Source organism: Staurois parvus, unplaced genomic scaffold (genome assembly GCF_062004578.1).
Source record: "Staurois parvus isolate SC_StPar_1 unplaced genomic scaffold, SC_StPar_1.0 ptg000575l, whole genome shotgun sequence".
Lineage (NCBI taxonomy): Eukaryota > Metazoa > Chordata > Amphibia > Anura > Ranidae > Staurois > Staurois parvus.
In genome coordinates, this window is record NW_028318371.1 from 623,198 (window position 1) to 646,888 (window position 23,691).

General features: G+C 43.5%; 1 protein-coding gene and 1 long non-coding RNA gene across 2 annotated transcripts in view; one reads left to right on the forward strand and one right to left on the reverse strand.

Annotated features, from left to right (window-relative positions):
• The window catches only part of LOC149450295 (uncharacterized), a 1,099,640-nt gene that overhangs the window by 114,424 nt on the left and 961,525 nt on the right, over positions 1 to 23,691 (reverse strand). The window lies entirely within an intron of this gene.
• Positions 1 to 23,691, forward strand: part of LOC149450296 (cytochrome P450 2C20-like) — a 62,103-nt gene that overhangs the window by 24,657 nt on the left and 13,755 nt on the right. Inside the window, exons 3-7 of the mRNA XM_089692022.1 lie at positions 5,033 to 5,195; positions 5,998 to 6,138; positions 10,635 to 10,795; positions 11,209 to 11,382; positions 22,273 to 22,414. Coding sequence (XP_089548148.1) covers positions 5,033 to 5,195; positions 5,998 to 6,138; positions 10,635 to 10,795; positions 11,209 to 11,382; positions 22,273 to 22,414 — 781 coding nt within the window. The remainder of the gene's footprint in view (positions 1 to 5,032; positions 5,196 to 5,997; positions 6,139 to 10,634; positions 10,796 to 11,208; positions 11,383 to 22,272; positions 22,415 to 23,691) is intronic.

Sequence of the window (23,691 nt, forward strand, 5' to 3'; positions counted from 1 at the left end):
CTTTTTTCAAAGTTCTCAGAGATCTACCCCCCTCTCTTTGCACGGAAGAGGTATTATCCTTTTGTGGGTCCATACAGAAATTTAGGTCTCCAGCTACTATCAAGCGCCCTTTTTTAAATTCCATTAATTTTTTCAACAGACCCTTCATATACATCTCCGGGTTTTTATTAGGGCAGTATATATTGGCTAAAGTACAGTCAATCCCCTGAAGTCTACCTTTTAAAAATAAAAACCTCCCCTCCGGGTCGGTTCTTCTATCCTCCAGCTCAAATCTCATATTCTTTGCCAAGCCTATTGCAACCCCTTTTGCTCTTTTAATTGGAGAATCTGCATAGTACCATGTTGGGTAGTGTTTGGATTTAAGTTTCACGTTTGCCTCTATCTCAAAGTGCGTCTCCTGTAAAAATACCACTGACGTAGCCCTATGATGTAACTCATTAAACATCCTAAATCTCTTCCCTGGATAACTCAGCCCGTTCACATTATAGGTTATAAACTGTATTTCTTCCATCATTCCCAATTAACTCCAACTCTCTTCCAGATTGCCTCTTCCTCTTTATCCCTTCTGTCATGCAGAGTATTGACCCAATACCTCCTCCCTCCCACCCAACTCCTATCCCCTCCCCCCTCCCTCCCACTCTCCCCCCCTCCCCCCCCTCTCCATCCCCTCCCCCCCAACCTCACCACCATCCCCCCCCTCCCCCCTCTTTTTAGGCCTTCACTTTGCCTATTCATCATTTGTGGAACTAACATCCACCTTTGATTTGGTCCTTAGGGCTACACTCCTCCCATGGCTAGCCTCCCCTCCGTCCAGATCTCCCCATTGACCCCTTTCTACTTGTATTTCTTAACAAGAAGGGGGAAAGTTATAGCAAAACTAGAGGAGTGAAGGAGGAAACAATAGGCAGATTAGGGACACGGAGGGGCAGAGAGAGAAAAAAAAAAAACCCTCTCTCCTCTCCACTCCCCCCTCCGCCCTACCTCCCCCCCTCCACCAGTCTCCACTCATCCCCTCTCCATAGTCCAATTCCCCCATGTTCTTCTTTCCATTCATTAATTTCAATTCTCTGTATTTCCAGTCTATCACAAAAGTTTCTCAAGTCCTCTGGGAACCTCAAATGGGCTGTTGTTCCGTTTTTCCATCCTATTAAACACTCCGGTACCCCCCATCTATATTGCACCTTCTGTTCTCTCATCTGCTCCAGCAAAGGCCTCAGAGCTCTCCTCCTCCAGAGAGTCTCCGATGACAAGTCTGCATATATTTGAATGTCCATTTCTCTGTATTTTATTACTGGTTTTCCTTTAATTTTCCTCCAAATTCTTTCCCTTTGCTGCAGATCCATAAATTTAACCAGTATGTCTCTCGGCCTATTCTTCTCATGGTTCCCCTGGATTTTCCCATTTCTGGAGATTCCTTCTATATTGATCCTTTCCATATCAGAGTTTCCCATTATATAGTTCAGTAATTTGCCAACCACCTCTTCCATTAGTTCTCCTTTTAGTCTTTCCGGTACCCCTCTTATCCTTATATTTCTCCTTCTTTCTCTATTCTCTTGGATTTCCGCCTTATACCGCAATTTTTCCTGAACTTTTTCCATTTTGATTATCTTGTTTTCTAGTTTGGATATGATCTGGGTCTGATTTTTAACTTTCTGCTCCGTTTCCTCCACTCTTAACAACAGCTGGCCCAGATCCCTCCGGATTTTTACCATTTCTTGCTTTATTGTTCTCTCCAGTTCTTTAAACATTTCTGTCATCTCTTTTTTATTTGGGATTTGTAGGTCTTTTTCTGTCTCTGATATTTGTTGATTACTACTGTCCAAATCCATTGCTTGTTTGGGGCTACTTTGAATACTTAATTCTAAATCTCCTTTGTCATTTCTGCTCTGGGGTCTTTCCGGGGTCCCGTTTCCCAGGGATATGTACCTTTTAATTGTACCCGTTTGGGTCCCTTTAGGCCCAATTCCTTTTACACTTTTGTTCTTCATTGCTCCTGGACCTTTTATTATTTGCTCATGAATTCCTGTTTCACAAAAAAAAAAAAAAAAAAAATCTATGTGATACAAAACTGGAAATCCCAGGCCTGTCTGTTAACTTTCTGTGTATTTCTTTGCCAGCACCATATATTCTTCTCTTCTTTATATTCTCTGGGGGTCCCCTCTGTTCTCTCACTCTCTGCTTTCCTTCAGCTTAACACAATTCCTCCCATATCATCACAGTTTTTTTATCATCACAGTTCTTTTTTTTTTTTTCTTCCTATTTTGAGGACACAGCCGGAGTCACTCACCCTCCCTGCGCCTCTCATGGGATTTATCCAGAGCTCCTCCGATGAATTGGCTCTCTTGCTCACAGGGGGACCCTCCAGGAGCTTCCAGGGCTTTCCCCCCCTTCCTTGTTTGGAAGGGAGTCCTTCTCCGTTCACCCCCACAGGGCTCCAACCATGGCTTTCCGTCTCCAGCTTGTCGGCCGGCCGGCCGGCCGGCTTCCTCTCCTCCCAGGGATGCACTGCGGTCGATCACATGTCCCGGCCGCACCTCCCTGTTTCCCGGCAACCACAGTCAGCTTCCCCGCTGCTCTCTGCTGGTCTCCATTACCCCGCTCTTCCTCCCGCGAGCCGCCACTCGGTCGAAGGAGCCCACCAGACCAAGGTAGGTCTCTGGTTACTAGGGCACCATACCTTCAGGGGAATTTTTGAGACAACGGGATCGGTCGGAGGGGATCTAGGTGGGAGCTCCTACCGCGAGCTCGCCACCGCCGCCATAGTTAGGCTCCGCCCCTAGCACCACCTCTGGTCATCCTCTAGTCACCCTTCTCGCTGAAGTTTCAGCCATCATCAATTCTAGACCCCTCGTGCCAGTATCTATGGATCCTGAAACACCAGCTGTACTGACTCCAGCTATCCTACTTACCCAAAAAACTGAGATTACGCTATTACCTAGTGGAGAATTTACTCATGTGAATATCTACCAAAAACACTGGAAACGTGTACAATACCTAGCTGATTACTTCTGGAACAGGTGGCGAAAGGAGTATCTTAATATTCTTCAAGGAAGAAGAAAGTGGCAACACCACAAACCAAACCTAAAAGAAGGTGACCTCGTGTTGATGAAGGAGCAACATACCGTACGGATTGACTGGCCTATGGGACTAATTACAAAGGTTCTTCCTAGCAAGGATGGCAAGGTCCGTAAAGTGGAGTTGAAGATCTTCAGAAAGGGTGAGCTTAAAATGTTCGCAAGGCCAATTAACGAACTCATTTTGATACTACCCATCGAGAACATTCCTGCTGGGTGAACTCTCCTGAACTTGAACTTTGTGGTTCTTCTCTATTCCAACTCGGAATCTACTATATTGTTATGTTTATTGCATTCTAACATGTTCTTTGTTACAGGTTGTTTTATATTTTATGGACATTCGTCATAGTGAAATCCCTTATGGAATTTCAGACGGGGAGTGTGCTGTTCTCCTCATATTTGTTATTTAACTGTGCATTGTATCACCAATTCTTATTTCACCATGTCGTTTCTATGCATTGATCTGTTGCTGCCATCTGCTGGCCAGAATTTGCATGCTGCATGCCTCTGTTATAGCTAGTAAGTGTTTCCTCTGCTGGGTGTGGTTTTAGGCAAGCCTTGGTTCTGGTCACTTCCTGCAGCCATTTTATCTGCTATATAGCTGTGTGACAGGACATTCAATACCCTGGGCTTGTGAAGGCATCAGTTTTTAACCAGCAGTTAGCCTCAGGAAAGATATCACAGGACAGCATCAATACCTCTACTACCTTACAGTATTGTATCACTGTTTGTCGCTGTATTTTGGACCAAATAAACCCATGCTGATTTCATTCCCGTGTATACGTTTGGATCCATCTAACCTGAACATCTGCCGGTCCGGTCTGCTCCACTGCTTGGATACGAAGGTAGGAAGTTACACAGCCATTATCAGATATACCTTCATTCGCCTTCATGTGGGGACAGAACAGGCGGTCCTAGAAAATCAGACCAGTCATTGTTACTTAAATGAAACTTCTTTTACAGAAGCAAATCATTTGTACATACGGCTCTTCAGATTTTAATCGCATATGGTGCAACATTACAGAGAAACATGACATGGACCTTCTATTAAAGTGCGCTTTTTATTGTTCGTTCCCGATGAATGGATGGTACAGATCCTGGTATCAGGGTCACTCCACACCTCACCTGTATGGTCTCCTTCCAGCTCCCAAGAGAGCCCGAGGGTCCACACTCCTCCTAAATACATTGCTTCTCAACCTGAAGTGACATATGCAGGAGGAAGGCACACTATTAACCCCTGTGTTACCAAACATTAACCCATCTGTGTTGACTATTATTATTAGTACAGGTACATAAATAGCGCCGTGAATTTACGCAGCACTTTACATATATATTACACATTCACATCAGTCCCTAACCCTCACAAGGTGTATAATCTAAGGTCCCTAATGTACATTCATACATACACATACTAGGACCAATTTACACAGGAGCCAATTAACAGCATGTCTTTGGAGTGTTGGAGGAAACTTGAGTACCCGGAGGAAACCCACGCAGGCACAGGGAGAACATGCAAACTCCAGGCAGGTGGTGCCATGGTTGGGATTTAAACCAACAACTCCAGTGCTGCCAGGTGGAAGTGCTAACCATTTAGCCACTGTCCTGTCTGAATACTATAGCATTCTCGCACCTGCCTACACATTGACTGAAATGTTATCTCTAGACATGTGCAGAATGAAAACATTTGTTTTGTTTCAATCCGTTATTTAAATCATCTGTGATTCAAACCATCTTTGGCCGGCCTTATTCCCAGCTCCCCCCTCCTTGTGTGTCCTGAAGCAAGTGACAGGCAGGGAACAGGGAGGTACATCTACATTAAATATTGGGTTTAGCTGCTACATATTTGGCAACAAGGCGTGAGCTGGGGGTGCCCTGCAAGTCTCTGATCCCGCAGAGGGAGGATTCCTGATGCTACTGACCTCTGACTCTCTCTTGTCATTTCATTTTATCTATGACAGCTCAGCCAAAAGTACGGCTCGGTGTTCACCATCTGGAAACTGACGGAGCCGGTGGTGGTCCTCTGTGGTTATGAGACGGTGAAGGAGGCACTGCTGACCCACGCCGAGGAGTTCAGTGCCCGCCCATTTATACCCACAGTGCACATCCCCACCAAAGGATACAGTAAGAATTCAAGGACACTTAGAACTCATCCCTCTCTACTGTACATTACGGATGAGCTGAACACACCTTGGTTCAGGTCATGGGAGATTTGCCAAATGAGCCAAAGTACGAGGGTTATTCTGAACCCCATTTTCTCCCCACAAATAGAGCTTTATTTTTGGTGGGATTTGATTGCCTCTGTATTTTGTTTAGTTTTTTTGAGCTATAAACAAAAGACTGACAATTTTGAAAAAAAACCCTCCAACATATCCAGTAATAAAATAAAAAAAATTAAATTTCTTCATAAGTTTAGGCCAAAATGTATTCTGCTACATGTGTTTGGTAAAAAAAAAACAAAAAAAACATACATGTACATGACTGTACCTGCCGCCCGCTCATAGTATATTTACTGTCTGGTGGTTTTTAAAGCAACCTTGCAAATAGCAAAAATGAAAAGTAAATAAATGTAAACCGTGTTCATAATTAACTCTTAGTGTACCCCTTATACACTACAATGAACCCCTTCCTTCCACTCCTCCTGTTTTTGTTGATTTATTTTTTTTGTGCCATGTTTAAATGTTTTTAATCATTTGTTTTCCTTAATTGTTTCATGGACACATTATAAAAAAAATGTGCACAATCAATAAAAAAAAACAGAAAACCATCTTCATTTAAATTTAAACAGGTTTGCCATACTTTTTAATAGAAATGTAATTTTTTAGAACCATTATAAATGCTCCCCTGTAGAATGTGGCTTGGTTTGCCTTTTTATTGTTGGTCGTGTGTTTTGTAACTTATTGCTGATGATGATTTTCTTCTTCAGGTTTTAGTGGCCCCCGATGGCGTCCTCTGCGCCGCTTCACCATCTCCTCTCTGAGGAACTTTGGGATGGGAAAGAAGAATATGGAATCCCGTGTGCAGGAGGAGTCGAATCATCTATCACAGGCAGCGGCCGAGACGGAAGGTGGGGAAAAATGTATTTTTGTATTGAAAAATTGGCTGAAGTGAAAAACGTAGAAGCTTGCAGGTTCAGAAAATGTAAAGGGGGCCTAACTGTCTAGGAATAAAGGCCCCACTGGCTGCTTCACTCAGCTCCTCCAGCAGCAGAGTACTATTGCATGTACACACCAACATCATTATTATTATTATTTATTATTATTCAGGATTTATACAGCTCCAAAAGTTTGTGCAAAATAGGAAGCGACGCAAGATTACGTCACTTTTCCCAGAGCTGCTGTTCACCCGTAAAATGCGGGTAAGCTGTCGGCAAGTAGTTTGAAAAAAAAAACCCTTAAAAAAAAAATTCTCAATATGGTGTTTTTATTTAATTTTTTTAACATTTACATTTTTAATAGTAACATTGTACTACTGTGTGTGTGGGGGGGGGTTGATCAGGGATTTTTTTTTTTTCACTTTGCTTTGCAGGAGAAATAAAGATCATTTTTCTCCTGCAATGCATAGCTTTGCATAACTGTTATGAAGGAGTTAGGTTTTTGACAGCTTAACAGTGATTTGTGATTGGCTGGAGCTGGTCACATGGTACAGGCTGCTGTGATTGGCCCCATGTATCAGCTGTGGGCCAATCACAGCTCACTAGGAAGAGAAGCAGAGCTGCTATGAATTAGATTGATTCATAACAGCTTTGCTTACATTGTCATCACGTAGTGATCACATGATCACCGAGTCCCATTCACCGGGAACTTCATTCCGCTGTGTCCGCTGGACACAGCAGTCATGGGTGGGAAGTGCTGCGCACCCCCCCTGTGTTAGTACAGCCAGAGCGATCTACCCGTACATTGCTTTGCCTGTAGCTGCTGCCTGGTACAGCAGGCGAGAAGCCATTAAAATATAAAAGGAGACAGTACAATTACAATACATTTTAATACAGAAGGTATAGCAGAGAACTGCTCACAGAGCTTACAATCTAGAGAGGTGGAACTGGTACAAAAGGTAATAGCTGTGGGGGATGATCTGATGTGGAATTAGTTTTAGGGGGAGGTGGGGTAGGCTTCCCTGAATAAATAAGTTTTCAAGGATCTCCTAAAGGCAGACAGGGTAGGAGCTAACTGGACATATTGGGGTGAGGAGTTCCTGAGTATGGGAGACATTCTGGAGAAGTCCTGGAGTAGAGCATCGAAGGAGGTAACGGGAACTAGAGAGCAGGAGGTCTTGGAAGAAGTGGTGAGGACAATTTGGGTGGTAGCTGCAGATCAGATTGGTGATGTAGCTAGGGGCAGTGTTGTGGATGGCTTTGTACATTGTTAGTATTTTGAATTTTATATGTTGGGCTAGTGGAAGCCAGTGAAGGGATTGGCAGAGAGGCATGCATCAGCAGCATTCATGATAGACTGAAGGGGGGATAGTCTATATAAAGGTGGTGTAGCACCATCCTAGGTAGCTAGGGGGAGTTAGATTCTAATTTGTAGATAGGGGCTGAGTGGCAGCCCAGGTGTAATAGTCAGGGGGGCAGATTTCGGTCAGGGGCTGAGAGGCCCTGCAGACCAGCTCTCTGGGACTTTCCCCTGCTTTAGGATTTTGCAGAAAAAAATAGAAGCAGGGGGAGAGAGTGAGGAGTGGCTTTCTGCGCTGTCAAGGGATCCTGACCAATCCTCAACAGGAGGCTTGGCATGGAGCCAGGACAGCCCTTGAGAGTGTTTGAGTCTGCTCAGCAGTGGGGGAGATCGGGTGGAAGATGGAGACGTGAGGCTGGAGAGGAGGAGCCAGGGAAGGGGCCCAGATGGAAAGGGGCTCATCTACAGGCAGGGAAGCTTGGAAGGAGGAAAGCTTGGGACATCACTGGCCCTTAGAGCGAGGACCACCTATGCAGCAGCGAGTGGTCCAGCAAAAGGCCTGAGAGCAGCCACCAACCCAACAGCAGCATAGGAGAAGGACTGAGTGAGTAGACCTGCACCTCCTGGCCCAGTAAGGGGAAGGAGCACTCTGATTGGAAACTGGATTAGCTACTATCTGGGACTTCTCTTAAATTGACTGCCCAGGGATTCACCCAGAACAGCTGTATAAGGGGTATCTATGGTCTTGGGAGGTATTACAGGAGATGCTGGCTAGCTCTCCAAGAAGGATTTGTTCTTTTGCTGCTAAGAGACTTGTATATAGTTTAGGAAGATTGTCCTGTTGCCCTTACCCATACACACCTTACCCCATCCACGTTTATATTCCCCTAATAAAATCCAAAAAACAAGCTCAAGGACTGATTACTATCTCATGGATGCAAGTCTGAATGGGAAAATGTGAGCAGGACTATGGAGGGACCCAAAACCAGCAACTCCTAAGAGGGTAGTGCTACAGTAGGCCAGTAAGGAGAGAGCTGCAGTAATCAAGGTGGGATATATCCAGGGAGTGAATAGGTTGTTTTGTGGTGTCTTTAGCATTCATGTAAAGTTTTTTTACATGAATGCCTTCTGTGCACTGAGGTAAAAAACCTCTTAATAGTATCTCCTCTGCAGCCCTCCAAATACTTACCTGAGCCCAGTCTCTGTCCAGTGCTGTGAGATGTGTAAAATCTCCAGCGCATGAGGTGGCCAATGCCAGGGAAGGCCAGGGGATCAGATGCATAAATATTCTATGGATAACGTTCCAGAGATGCATCCCTCCTCAGATGGGGAGATCAACAAACTGGGAAAGCATGCAGGTGGTGCAAACACCTAGTGCATTATCCAAGGTTTATTAAAAGTATAAAAGGACAAAAAATATACACGTTTCATATAGCTCTGAGGAAAGGGATTTGTCCCCAAAAGCTTATTTTAGACACATTTGGGAGGTTCTCACGTTTTTAGGGTTGACCATATGACTGCACAAAGATAACCTGGGTATTGTGGGGGTTACCCATAAATATTTAATGCTATATTTAAATAAGTAGATTCAGATGATGAACATAAGTTGTGTAGAAGACAATATTAATTGTGATTGACCAGAAACATGAGAGCTGATTGGACAAATATTGGGTATAAAGCAAAGACAGGAAACATAAGAAAACGGTAACCAAGATTTAGCATCGTTCTGCTGTGTTGGTGGGGCACATGCCATTTGCTGCTAAAAAACGAAGGGTTTCCCTATGCTTGGTTTACACTGACTTCATGTGGTTAACCAGACATGTTACCTTCTCTCTAGAAGATGCAGACACATTCAAGGGTATTCTTAAATGGCATATAGTGAAGATTTAGATTTTGAAAACATCTACTTTACCACAGGTGTATCTTTCCATCCAGTGGCTGCCCTTACACCAGTGGCCAAAGGCGTTTTGGACCAATCACGTTGAGACGGCAATTTTGGTTGCTTCTCCTAAAGAGGATATAGTAGCTGCCCTGCAAAACATCAGACTTGTGTCTTGTTTTGTTGGAGAACCAACTATCAACATTGTATGTTTGTGTGCCAGAATTGCTCTGGTCCATGACAACCAAAATTGTGCTCTGACTCAAGCTGTGGGTGGTTGACTCATCCTCAAAACAGTGACGTGAAATACCCTCCTAAGGCTACTGCTTGTTCAATGACAAGTTGGAGACTATCAATAAAGCTACTAGGGGAAGTCTTTGATGATTCTGCAGGACCAAAATCTTCTTAAACAGCAACAGAACGCAAGGCCAGAAGATGAGGATCAGAATGAGCTGGAAAAATCCAATAACCTGGAAAGGCATTTCAGTGAAAAACTTTCTAAGGCTACCATCTCAGCTCAACTTGAATCCAGCCCAATATAAGGGATGGCTATCCAGGCCTACAAGAGCAGGCAAGACTTGTAGGTTTTAGGCAGGCCTGGATGGAGAACATTTCAGAACTGTGGGTACTATTCCTCAGAGGCATTCATAGAAATTTGTTAGAATGAAATAAGAAAAATCCACCATTGCCTGGATGGTCTGTAACATCTGGCTCATTCCAAAAGAAATCTAATAACATCCGGAGAAGTAACTGTTTGGACCCTGGCCAACTTTGGCTTGATAGTCGACTTTAGGCCATCCTCAAGATCTGGCCTACCTTAGAGCTAGCTTAAAACAGGGTCCACCCAAAATGGCGAGCTTATTGCTAGGTTCAGTCTCTGACTGAGGTCTTCCATACCCAAAAAATAAATAGGACCCCAGTTAGTGACTGAACCTAGCAGTTAGCTCGCTGTTTTTGGTGGAACCTGTTTTCAGCAAACCTTTGGAGTTAAGTTTCTACGACAGAGCTAGACTGAAAACCCAGTTAAAAATATTATTTCTTCCACAAGAAAAGATTGCAGTAGTCAGGGTCTAAGAGTGCTTAGCTCTAGGTGTTTATCATCTAAAAGCATTGCAGTGCCTCAGTTATGACATGATGGCTTTGTCTATTCCCCATGGACCCATATTGGTCCCAATGGCACAGTTCCCTTTCAGACAAGTGACTCTTATTTTTTTAATCTCAAAAGTGTAACGAAATTGTAAAAAAAAAATTGAACTGTAAAAGTTACTTAATTTTTTTTCCCTATTTCAGGAAAACCATTCAATCCGCTACTGATCATGGCCAGCGCTGTTGGGAATATTATCAGTTCAGTGCTGTTTGGAGAACATTTTGACTACAAAGACACAAAGTTACATGATCTGATGTCTTACACCTCCCGGCACATTAAGAATATTACATCCCCATTGCACATGGTAGGTTACAATCATTGGTGGATTTGTCTTCCACTAGCACCTCTAATTACATAGTCACTGGAGGAAACCAATAGAGCATATTACTAGGTTTTCTTGAATGACTTTATACTGGGCTTAAAATTTCAGTGCTGTTTTTTGGCAAACTTTTCTTCCTGTATTGTATTTTATCAAAATTGTTAGCATATCATTGCATTTCCTATCTTTAGAAATTTCGGGTGCACATTTAAGGCATTTTAGAGTTTATGGTTAGGTTTAGAGTTTACACTGAGGTTAAAGTATATGTAAACCCAAAATCTATTAAAAAAACATGGAAATGTGCATTATTGCAGAGATGTACATATGTGCATTTTTATTTTACACCAACATGCATTGTATTTCTTCATTTGTTTACTCCTTGTGTTTCTTATGGTCAGCTCTGCAACGTCTTCCCATTCCTGCTCAAGCTGCCATTATTACGAAACATTGCCTTTGAAGAAAACGTCTACCTGCAGAACTTTGTGTTAGATTACATCGAGGAACACAAACGCACCCTGAAGCTGGAGGCCCCCCAAGATTTGATTGATTATTTCCTATTGAAGATGAAAGAGGTACATACACTGAACCTTATCTTTTTGAAGAGTCTTTGATTAGCTTTGGCCGTATCACCATAAACCAGCCAATCCGAATTGAACTGGAGAATGGTGGTGTGCAGGGCTGGTGCTACTACTAGGCGAACTAGGCAGCCACCTAGGACACTGATGCCTATGGTGCAGCCACAGCTGCTGGTTTCCTTACTCTCCACCATGGCTGGATCTAGGGGGTCGCTGGGGTGAGCTACACTATCCCCCAGATTGTGGTTGTACTACCCCAGACCGGTCTTTCCATAGACACTGAACCTGGGGGATTTGGGTAAGGTGGGACGATTTCATGCTGGGAAGGGTAATTTGGAGATGTGTTAGCTAGAGAAGGGATTTGGGGGAATTTTTCATAGGTGGGGGGGATTGAAGGAAGTGGATTGGTGGTGGGAGAGGAGATTTGTGCTCTGAGGGGGGTTGGGAAGGAATTTGTGTTAGGAGAGGGGATGGGGGGGATTTGTGTTAGGAGGGGAGATTGAGGGGGGATTTGTGATAGGCGGGGAGGGATTTGTGATAGGAGAGGGGATGGGGGGGATTTGTGATAGGAGAGGGGATGGGGGGGGGGATTTGTGATAGGAGAGGGGATGAGGGGGATTTGTGATAGGAGATTGGATGGGGGGGATTTGTAATAGGAGAGTGGATGGTAGGGATTTGTGATAGGAGAGTGCATGGGGGGATTTGTGATAGGAGAGGTGATGGGAGGAATTTGTGATAGGAGAGGTGATGGGGGGAATTTGTGATAGAAGAGGGGATTGAGGGGTTTTGTGATAGGAGAGGGGATGGAGGGGATTTGTGATAGGAGAGTGGATGGTGGGGATTTGTGATAGGAGAGGTGATGGGGGGAATTTGTGATAGAAGAGGGGATTGAGGGGTTTTGTGATAGGAGAGGGGATGGAGGGGATTTGTGATAGGAGAGTGGATGGTGGGGATTTGTGATAGGAGAGGGGATGGGGGGGATTTGTGATAGGAGAGGGGATTGAGGGGTTTGTGATAGGAGAGTGGATGGTGGGGATTTGTGATAGGAGAGGGGATGGGGGGGATTTGTGATAGGAGAGGTGATGGGGGGAATTTGTGATAGAAGAGGGGATTGAGGGGTTTTGTGATAGGAGAGGGGATGGAGGGGATTTGTGATAGGAGAGGGGATGGAGGGGATTTGTGATAGGAGAGGGGATAGGGGGGATTTGTGATAGGAGAGAGGATGGGGGAGGGGATTGTGTGATAGGAGAGGGGATGGGGGGGATTTGTGATAGGAGAGGGGATTGGGGAGGTGGGAGTCTGTGCTAGGAGGAGGGATTGAGGGGGAGGATTTGTGATACGAGAGGGGATTGGGGGGGTTTTGTGATAGGAGAGCGGATTGGGGAGGTTGGAATTTGTGCTAAGAGGGGGATTGTACGAGGAGAGATTGGGGGGGGTTGTGATAGCAGATGGTATTGGGGGGGATTTGTGATAGGAGAGGGGATTGAGGAGGTGGAACTGTGTGCTAAGAGGGAGGATTGTACTAGGAGGAGGAATTGGGGTTGGGGGGAGGATTTGTGCCTGGAGAAGGGATTGGGGGGGATTTGTGTTAGGAGGGGAGATTGAGGGGGGGATTTGTGATAGGCGGGGAGGGATTTGTGATAGGAGAGGGGATGGGGGGGATTTGTGATAGGAGAGGGGATGGGGGGGGGGATTTGTGATAGGAGAGGGGATGAGGGGGATTTGTGATAGGAGATTGGATGGGGGGGATTTGTAATAGGAGAGTGGATGGTGGGGATTTGTGATAGGAGAGTGCATGGGGGGATTTGTGATAGGAGAGGTGATGGGAGGAATTTGTGATAGGAGAGGTGATGGGGGGAATTTGTGATAGAAGAGGGGATTGAGGGGTTTTGTGATAGGAGAGGGGATGGAGGGGATTTGTGATAGGAGAGTGGATGGTGGGGATTTGTGATAGGAGAGGGGATGGGGGGGATTTGTGATAGGAGAGGGGATTGAGGGGTTTGTGATAGGAGAGTGGATGGTGGGGATTTGTGATAGGAGAGGGGATGGGGGGGATTTGTGATAGGAGAGGTGATGGGGGGAATTTGTGATAGAAGAGGGGATTGAGGGGTTTTGTGATAGGAGAGGGGATGGAGGGGATTTGTGATAGGAGAGGGAATGGAGGGGATTTGTGATAGGAGAGGGGATAGGGGGGATTTGTGATAGGAGAGAGGATGGGGGAGGGGATTGTGTGATAGGAGAGGGGATGGGGGGGATTTGTGATAGGAGAGGGGATTGGGGAGGTGGGAGTCTGTGCTAGGAGGAGGGATTGAGGGGGAGGATTTGTGATACGAGAGGGGATTGGGGGGGTTTTGTGATAGGAGAGCGGATTGGGGAGGTTGGAATTTGTGCTAAGAGGGGGATTGTACGAGGAGAGATTGGGGGGGGTTGTGATAGCAGATGGTATTGGGGGGGGATTTGTGATAGGAGAGGGGATTGAGGAGGTGGAACTGTGTGCTAAGAGGGAGGATTGTACTAGGAGGAGGAATTGGGGTTGGGGGGAGGATTTGTGCCTGGAGAAGGGATTGGGGGGGATTTGTGTTAGAAGGGGGGATTTGGGGGAAAGTATTTGTGCTAGTGTGGAAAATTTGAGGTAAAAGAGGATGTGTGCTAGGAGGGGTGAAGTAAAACTACAGTTAAAGTCTTTGGTTTATCCTAAGGCACACAATAGTCTGGCACCAGCCCTGGTGGTGTGAATGTAATCGGTTGTAGTGGAGAGGATGAAATCTTGGGGATTGCTTTGAATGGTCCTTTATGGTGTTCTATACTCACCACCCTACCAGATATACCAATGTTATATACACAGAAGTTATTTATGAGGGTTATTTGTGAATGGTGCTGTCAGCCTTGGGATTGTGTCATTTCCTGTCATAGGGTATCTAGATTTGGGCTTCTTGCTTCTATGGGAAAGCAGTAAAGGCCATACAGGAGAGATATAGTTACTACTTAGCGTGGATGAGTGAACCTTGGTGGGATCCAAACATGGGAATGGAGGAAAGAGCTGAATAGTCACTAGTGGGAGGGGTCATAATTAAAGGTATGCACCCCACTGCCATAACCACAGCTGTGTATACTGTATATTGAGTCTTTGCTGGCCTTCCTAATAGCCATCTTTGCTGTATGTGAAAGCCGCTCTGTTGCTGGACTATATTCAGTGTATTTAGGTTTCATGCTGCCCTAGGCAACACAAACATAGTCTGCCCCCAGGGACACTGACCAACACAACCCCCCCCCTTCCCCCTCCATCAGAGAGCCTGACATTTACCAACAACACCCCTTCCCCCCACCCGGAAGAACCTTCCACTACCCCCCCCAGTGATAGAGAGACACTCATCTTCACAACTCCAAACAGCACCGGAAACAAAAGTCAGGCTCTACATACACCATCAAGCGGTCTCTCTGGGATCCCACATGGTTCCCACAGTGCCACGTGTCAGTCCCTTCTTTCATCCCTTCTTCTGGGGGGAGGTGCTTCCCCTTTGAAAAATGCCACCCTAGGCAAGTGCCTTGTGGTAAATACGCCCCTCACTATATAGATACAGTGCATAAAGTGTAAAGACACCATCTTCAGTAAAGCAAGTTTTGTTTATTCAACAATGTCTGGTTTGGTCATTGGATGAGAAAAGAAAGTGTGCTCCTGCGCTGAGTAAATTGATGGTGCTATACAGTATAAATACCTGTAATAAATAACTATTAGCCGCCCGGCCAATGGCCAAATGGCGGCCGGCAAATCCTCTTAGCGTTCCGGGTGGACGCCATATGGTGCCCTCCCGGGCATGCGCAGTTTGCACGCCTGCAGAGCTGCGCAGCAGCACGATCTGTCACCGGCCATGTACCTCAGACACGGCCGATGACAGATCTGAGTACCGGCCCCCGTTGCCGGTACCATGTGACCTGTTGTGACCAATCACAGCAGGTCACATGACAGTTGTATACAATGGATGGCTTCATTCATGCCATCCATTGTATACTAGTGCCTAGCTGTGAATGGTCACAGCGATCACGTGCACCTGTCATGTGATTAGCTGTGGCCAAATCACAGCTAAGAACAAAAAAAAAAAACCCTGAATGGATCGATGTCATTCAGGTAAATGCTTGCTTATAGCAAAGTAATTCTTTGCTATAAGCAAATTGAGTAAAAAAAAAAAAAAAACACTGATCACTTCCCCAAAGTAGTACAATGTTACTATGGTAACGTACTACTTTCGTTATAGTGAAATCTGAAAAAAAAAATCTTAAAAAAAATCTTTAAAAAAAGAAAACAAAATGTAATAAAAAATTAAAAATGAAAAAAAATATATATTTTTTTTTCATACTGTCACCAGTCAGTGTCCCTGATCACCGCCATGCCAGTTATATGATGATGCTGTACTGCACTGGTGACAGTATGTAAAAAAAAAAAAATAGTGAAAATAATTTTTTTAATTTTTTCATTTTGCGTAAAATTATGACAAAAAAAATACAACTTCAAAAAACTTGCCATTCCTCTTATGAAGTACGTCAGACTGTCTACTCTGCAAAAAGGGGTCAGTTGGGGGATATCTGTACTATTCTGACATTTGGAGGATATCTGTACTGTCCTGACATTTGGGGGATATCTGTACTGTTCTGACATTTGGAGGATATCTGTACTGTCCTGACATTTGGGGGATATCTGTACTGTTCTGACATTTGGGGGATATCTGTACTGTCCTGACATTTGGGGGATATCTGTACTGTTCTGACATTTGGGGATATCTGTACTGTCCTGACATTTGGGGGATATCTGTACTGTCCTGACATTTGGGGGATATCTGTACTGTTCTGACATTTGGGGGATATCTGTACCGTTCTGACATTTGGGGGGATATCTGTACTGTCCTGACATTTGGGGGATATCTGTACTGTCCTGACATTTGGGGGATATCTGTACTGTCCTGACATTTGGGGGGATATCTGTACTGTCCTGACATTTGGGGGATATCTGTACTGTTCTGACATTTGGGGGATATCTGTACCGTTCTGACATTTGGGGGATATCTGTACTGTCCTGACATTTGGGGGGATATCTGTACTGTCCTGACATTTGGGGGATATCTGTACCGTTCTGACATTTGGGGGATATCTGTACTGTCCTGACATTTGGGGGATATCTGTACTGTCCTGACATTTGGGGGGATATCTGTACTGTCCTGACATTTGGGGGATATCTGTACTGTTCTGACATTTGGGGGATATCTGTACCGTTCTGACATTTGGGGGATATCTGTACTGTCCTGACATTTGGGGGGATATCTGTACTGTCCTGACATTTGGGGGGATATCTGTACTGTTCTGACATTCTTGGACCTCAAGAAATTAGATTGACCGTCAGTACTTCAGGATTGATCAATATTCAGATCTATCCCATAGTTTGTGAACTCTATAACTTTCCTATAAACTAAAAAATACATCCTAATTTGGGTTATTTTCACCAAAGACATGTAGCAGAATACATCTCGGCCTAAATTTATGAAGAACAATTATTTATTTGTAAACCTTTATAACAGAAACCAAGAAAAACATGTTTTCTTTTCAAAATTTTCGGTCTTTTTTTGTTAATATAGCAAAAAATAAAAACCCCAGCGGTGATTAAATACCACCAAAAGAAAGTTCTAGTTGTGTAAAGAAAATGATAAAATTTTAGTTTGGGTACAATGTTGTATGACCGCGCAATTGTCATTCAAAGTGTGAGAGCGCTGAAAACTGAAAACTGGCCTGGGCAAGAAGGGGGTAAAATTGCCCGGTATGGAAAATAAATTTCTGACAGCATGCTTGCTCTGCTCAGCATCCTCCCTTCTCTATTCCTCTCTTCCCATCTCAATTCCATCCTTTCCCTCTCCTCTCCATTCTTCCTATCTCTTTTCCTCTCTCCCACTCTCAGTTCCATCCTTCCCCTCTCCTCTCCATTCTTCCTATCTCTTTTCCTCTCTCCCACTCTCAGTTCCATCCTTTCCCTCTCCTCTCCATTCTTCCTATCTCTTTTCCTCTCTCCCACTCTCAGTTCCATCCTTCCCCTCTCCTCTCCATTCTTCCTATCTCTTTTCCTCTCTCCCACTCTCAGTTCCATCCTTTTCCTCTCCTCTCCATTCTTCCTATCTCTTTTCTTCTCTCCCACTCTCAGTTCCATCCTTTTCCTCTCCTCTCCACTTTTCCTATATATTTTCTTCTCTTCCCCTTTCAATTCCATCCTTTTCCCTCTCCTCTCCATTCTTCCTATCTCTTATCTCCTTTCCTATTCTCTCTTACCTCTTTTCTGTTTCTTTCCTCTTCATTTCTCTCCCCAGCCCCTTCACCTCTCTTTCTCCTCTTTTTACCTCTCCACTCCATCTAGCCCTCCTTTCCTAACTGTTAGAAATTCTATTCTACAGAACTGACTGTACACAGACCACATGTTTTCTGCTTCACTACAAGCAAGGAAATGGGAAACTTTATTCAGAGTAAAGACATCGGGGTTGATTCACTAAAACTGGAGAGTGCAAATCTGGTGCAGCTGTGCACGGTAGCCAATCGCCTTGTTCAATTAAGCTTTGACAAAAAAAAACTGGAAGGTGATGGCGTCTATGCAGAGCTGCTCCAGAGTTTGCACTCTCTAGTTTTAGTAAATCAACCCCAGAGTATACCAGAGATGCAGTTACAAACTTAAAAACGCTGCCATCTATTGGTTGAAGAATATATCTCTACTGAATAGTGATGTAGTTGCACAAAATACATAAACACTGTATTCCAGCACCCTCACTCAACAACTACTCCTTATATTAGTCCCAATTCAGATCTCGGTTCTATAAATCTGTTCTTTGTCAGCGAGCAGTTTTAGGTAGCTCTGAAAGTGTCCCATGTTTGCAGTTCACTAAGAGATGTCATCTCTTCATCAGCAGCTCTGATCCAACTTTGTTTCTCATGGGTTGGAAGTCTTTGCATCTGATCCCATGAATCTGGCTCTGGTTTTAATTCTACATGAGCAACATAGGACAAACGTTTGGCTGGGATGCCTTTTATTACTTCTGGTGGATTTCCTGATTAAAGCCTCTTGTGGTCTGGTTTCTTCTTTTACAGTAATTGAATTGTCTGTGTTAATTTTATTTCTGTGTCACTTTGTTGTTTATCTTCATTTGACACTGATGTGGAATTTCCAGTTTTTTCAGTTTGAAACATTTGTGTTCATGAAATGTTGAACACACTGCAGTTTCATCGACAATTGCACTTCTACTGATGGTTACCTAGTTTGTGTCTTGGTGTAGAATTCTGTATCCCTTTTGAGATTCACTGTACCCCGCAAGTACACCTTTCTTTTAGGATGTGCATATAGGTTTTGCTTCCCAAAAAGTTTAGATGGTTTATATTTCATAGCTCATATAGAGTTTTCTCAGTCGATTTTCCTGGTAGTCCTGTTTTGGAGATGGCATGCGGTCATAATTGCCTCCCCTAGTATGTGGTTGGCATATCTGCATCCAACAGCATGGTTCTTCCACTCTCACATAGAGTACAGCTCATTCCTTCTGCAACCCTGCTTTTTGTTCTGGGTTGTATGGTACAGTAGTTTAAAATATTATGCCATGCTTTCTGAGAATCGTCTGTGTATTATCACCTGTATATTGAGCTCCATTGTCTGTGCGCATTACATTCTGCAATTTGCCAAATTTGTTGCTTACGTAATCCAAATGTTGTTCAAGTTTCTCTGGCACTTTCTTACATTTTTTCTTTTTATACAGCTGGTGCATTTCATTGTTTGATCACATGGACTAATTTTTATTCCACTTGCATAGTCATTCTCAGTTAATTTCTTTATTATGTCATATTATTTATTATTTCCTCCTTGGTAGTATTAACCATCTCACTGTAATGTTAGCCTTTTCAAGCAAGATATCTCTTTTTGATGGCACAACTAATCTTGGCAGCTCACTACATTGCTTTGGTTTTGTGAGCTTCTTCACTGATAAAAGATTAGTTTCTAGTGCAGGGACACTCTAGGAAATAGGACAGTAAAGAAAATATCTCCTATTCCTTCTGATTCCATTATTTGCCCATTAGCTATTGTGATTTTGTTTCTGTTTTTACTCTGGTCAAGGTGAATAAACACACCATGCCTGTGTAGCACCACCCCCTTAGGAGTTGCAAGAGATTTGGGTCCCCCCTATAGCCCTGCACAGCCAGTCAATACACCTTTCCTTCACTCAGACTTGCAGTAGGAGACAGTACCCAGTCCTTGAGCTTTGTTTTGAAGTTTTTTTTTACTGAAGGGTTTAGAACTTGGATGGGGTAAAGGGGTGTATGGGATTCCCAAGGAATGACAACTGAGGACAAATTCCTTAGCAACTATGTACAAGTCTTTACAGCAAAGTTTCTCTTCTGGAGAGCTAGCTAGCATCTCCTGTAGCACCACCCCAGATGACTCCTCTCCTCATCCAGCTGTACTGGATGAATCCCTGGGCAGGAGATCCACTGCCTGCCACTGCAGTGTGAAACAGTCCCGGGTAAGATAGCAAATCCAGTTCCCCACTACAGTGCTCTTTCCCCCTTACTGGCTCAGGGGGTGCAGGTTTGCTCACTTGGTCCCTCTTCTGTGTTGTCGGATACTACCAGGCCTTCTGCTTTTAAAGTACCTTGTTTTTTGCACACGTAGCAATCAAGTGTTTTCTTGCTGCATGTTACTGTTTTTTATTTTTATTTTTCATCTTTAAAGCAGACCTTGCAACAGAAGCACCGTTACTATTAATGCTGTTTTGCACTTATATTCATCCACCAGCTTGCCCTTACACATTCCATTGTCCATTCATTATTTGGATATGCATAAAGTGCTATGGTAAGTGTTTCATAACTTTTCTGGTAAACCTCTAAAAGTGATAGTGCTGTGACATGAAACTCTTTATTTCTTCTCCTATAACTCACAGGCGTTAAACCATTTCCATGGTGTGCCTTATGTAATCCTGCACATCCTGGCTTTTCATCAGCTTGGTTCGGTATAATCAAAAACAATTTATTGCTGAGATTAGCTCTTTCATGCAGCTTTTGTAATCCTTCCCACATTTCTTTAGCAGTTTCATACTTGGCGTAGAAGATGATCAAATCATACATATATTTAAGAGACATTGTATTCCGAGCTTTCTGATCTTTCTCTTTCCACTCCTCCTGAAGGGTGTTATGGCCTGACTTACTTTATACATTTCCACATACAGTCATTTTCAAAAATATTGTCCCCTCTTGCATTTGGCAGATAATGCACTACGTCGCACAGAAAATTGTTGCAATTACAAATGTTTTGGCATTCTCATGTTTCTTTTGTTTGTATTGGTATGATACAAAAAAATAGAGAAACAAAAAGCCAAATCTGACACATTCCACGCAAAACCCCAAAAATGGACTGGACAACATCAATTTAATATTTGTTAGCACGTCCCTTGGAAAAAAATAACAAATTAATGGCTTCCTGTAACCATCAATGAGTTTCTTCCACCTCTCTACTGGAATTTTGGAGCGCCCTTCTTTCTCCAACTGCTCCAGGTCTCTCAGATTGGAAGAGTTCCTTTTCCCAACTGCTGTTCTGTGATCTCTCCACAGGAGCTCTATGGGATTGAGATCTGGACTCATTGCTGGTCAGTTCAGTCCTCTCCAGCGCTTTGTCTGAAACCATTTCTGGGTGCTTTTTGATGTGAGCTTTGGGTCATTGTCCTTCTGTAAGACCCATGACCTCTGACGGAGACCCAACTTTCTGACACCGGGCCTACATTGCCTCGCAGAATTATTTGGTAGTCTTCAGATTTCATACTGCCATGCACACGGTCAAGACATCCAGTGCCTAAAGTAGCAAAGCAACCCCAAAACATCAGTGACCCCCCACCATGTGTGACTGGAGGGACTGGATTCTTTTCTTTAAAGGCTTCATTGTTTTCTCTGAAAACAGTAGAATGATGGGCTTTACCAAAAGGCTGGAATTTTGTTTAGTCTGTCCAAAGCTCATTCTCCCTGAAGGATTTTGGTTTCCTCAGGTAAGTTTTGGCAAACTCCAATCTGGCTTTTATATGTTTTTGTGTCAGCAGTGGGGTCCTCCTGGGTCTCCTCCCATAGTAACCCTTTTCATTCAGACAGGGAGAGCTGTAACAGTTGTACCCTCTCCTCTTCTTTCCACTCCTCTCCTTTCATTTCTTTTCTTCTCATCTTCCTCTTTTTTATTCCCCCCCCTCCCCCTTCATCTAATTATCTTCTCTTCTAATTCTCCCCCTCTCTTCCCTTTCCTTACCACAGCATATTGCCTTCCCTTTCTTCTCCTCTCCACAACTTTTCACTTTTTTTTACACCCAACAAAAAATAAAAATTGATCAATTATGTAATTGTCTGGTGGGTAGTGAGACCTTTATTTGTTCAGTTAAAGAACTGCAGACACACTTCTGGGTTTTATGTTTCCTTGTCCCTCACTGAAGGAACATCAGCACTCCATAAAGACCCAGGCACATGAGCTATAGCAGGGCACAGTTTCTCAACATAAAGAAATCCAAACAGGTAAGTATTTAAAAAAAAATAAATAATAATAATTTAAAAAAAAAAAATATATATATATATATATATATATATATATATATATAATTATTATTATACAGTATTTATAAAGCGCCAATAGTTCGCTCAGTGCTGTATAAAGCGCCGTATATATATATATATTTTTTTTTTAATACCTGTTCAGATTTATATATGAAATATTATTTTTGCAGGGTGCGTAAAACAATTATATAGTGTGTGTATGTTATACTGTCATGCCATGGCAGCCTGCTGTAGTATGTGACTCATTCGTGTTGCTTATGCCTCCTGATGTTATTCCCCCTTCTGTCTTCTCAGGTGGAGAATGAAAAGGACCCAGATTTTTGTGATGACAGCCTGATGGCCATGGCAGTGGCTCTGTTAGCAGCAGGTTCTGACACCACCGCTACCACCCTGACATTCTGCCTGATCTTCTTGGCTCACTATTCTGAAGTCCAGGGTAAGATCAATAATACCCTCGCAGAATTCAATATGATCTCTTGTTTGTCTGTCAGATATTCCAACCCTTACCCATTTTATCCAACACTTCACCACAAAGAATAAAATGGCTGCAGTTCAACTTTTGAGTTGATAATATTAACATAGGCAGTGCTCCGAAAAGACACAGGAACATAGAAAAGCAGAAAAAAAAGATCTAGTGGTCCATCAAGTCAGCCCCCTTTTGTTTAAATTTATACATGTTTTGGATTTTTTGTGTTTTTATATAATTTTTTCATCTGAGTATAGATCTAAGACTGTACCAAGCATGTTTGAATTGACTTGTGGTTGGCTAACTTCCTACCTTTGCTGAAAGTCTATTCCAAGCATCAACTACTCTTTCAGTAAAAAGATTCTTTCTAAGGTTAGTTTTGAATGTTCCCACATCTAGTTTGAGGTTGTGTCCCCGTGTTCTTCATATTTAAAATCCTGCCCTCCTGAACCTTATTCAACCCCTTGCTGTATTTAAATGATTCAGAATTTACATATGAAGTTCCTCTCCTGATATGATTTATCCCTCAGACCTTTCACCATATTGGTTCCCCGTCTCTGGATCTCTTATCAATATCTTTTTGTAAGTGAGGTCTCCAGAATTGGATACAGTACTCTATATGAGGTCTAACTAAAGGTCTATATAGGGGAATCAGGACCTCCTTCCTCCTGCTGGTGACCCCTCTAGTGATATAAAGATCTATATAGAGGAATCAGGACCTCCTTCCTCCTGCTGGTGACCCCTCTAGTGATATAAAGATCTATATAGGGGAATCAGGACCTCCTTCCTCCCCCTGGTGACCTCTCTAGTGATATAAAGATCTACAGTATATAGAGGAATCAGGACCTCCTTCCTCCTGCTGGTGACCCCTCTAGTGATATAAAGATCTAGATAGAGGAATCAGGACCTCCTTCCTCCTGCTGGTGACCCCTCTAGTGATATAAAGATCTATACAGAGGAATCAGGACCTCCTTTCTCCTGCTGGTGATCCCTCTAGTGATATAAAGATCTATATAGAGGAATTAGGACCTCCTTTCTCCTGCCGGTGACCCCTCTAGTGATATGAAGATCTATATAGAGGAATCAGGACCTCCTTCCTCCTGCTGGTGACCCCTCTAGTGATATAAAGATCTAGATAGAGGAATCAGGACCTCCTTCCTCCTGCTGGTGACCCCTCTAGTGATATAAAGATCTATACAGAGGAATCAGGACCTCCTTTCTCCTGCTGGTGATCCCTCTAGTGATAT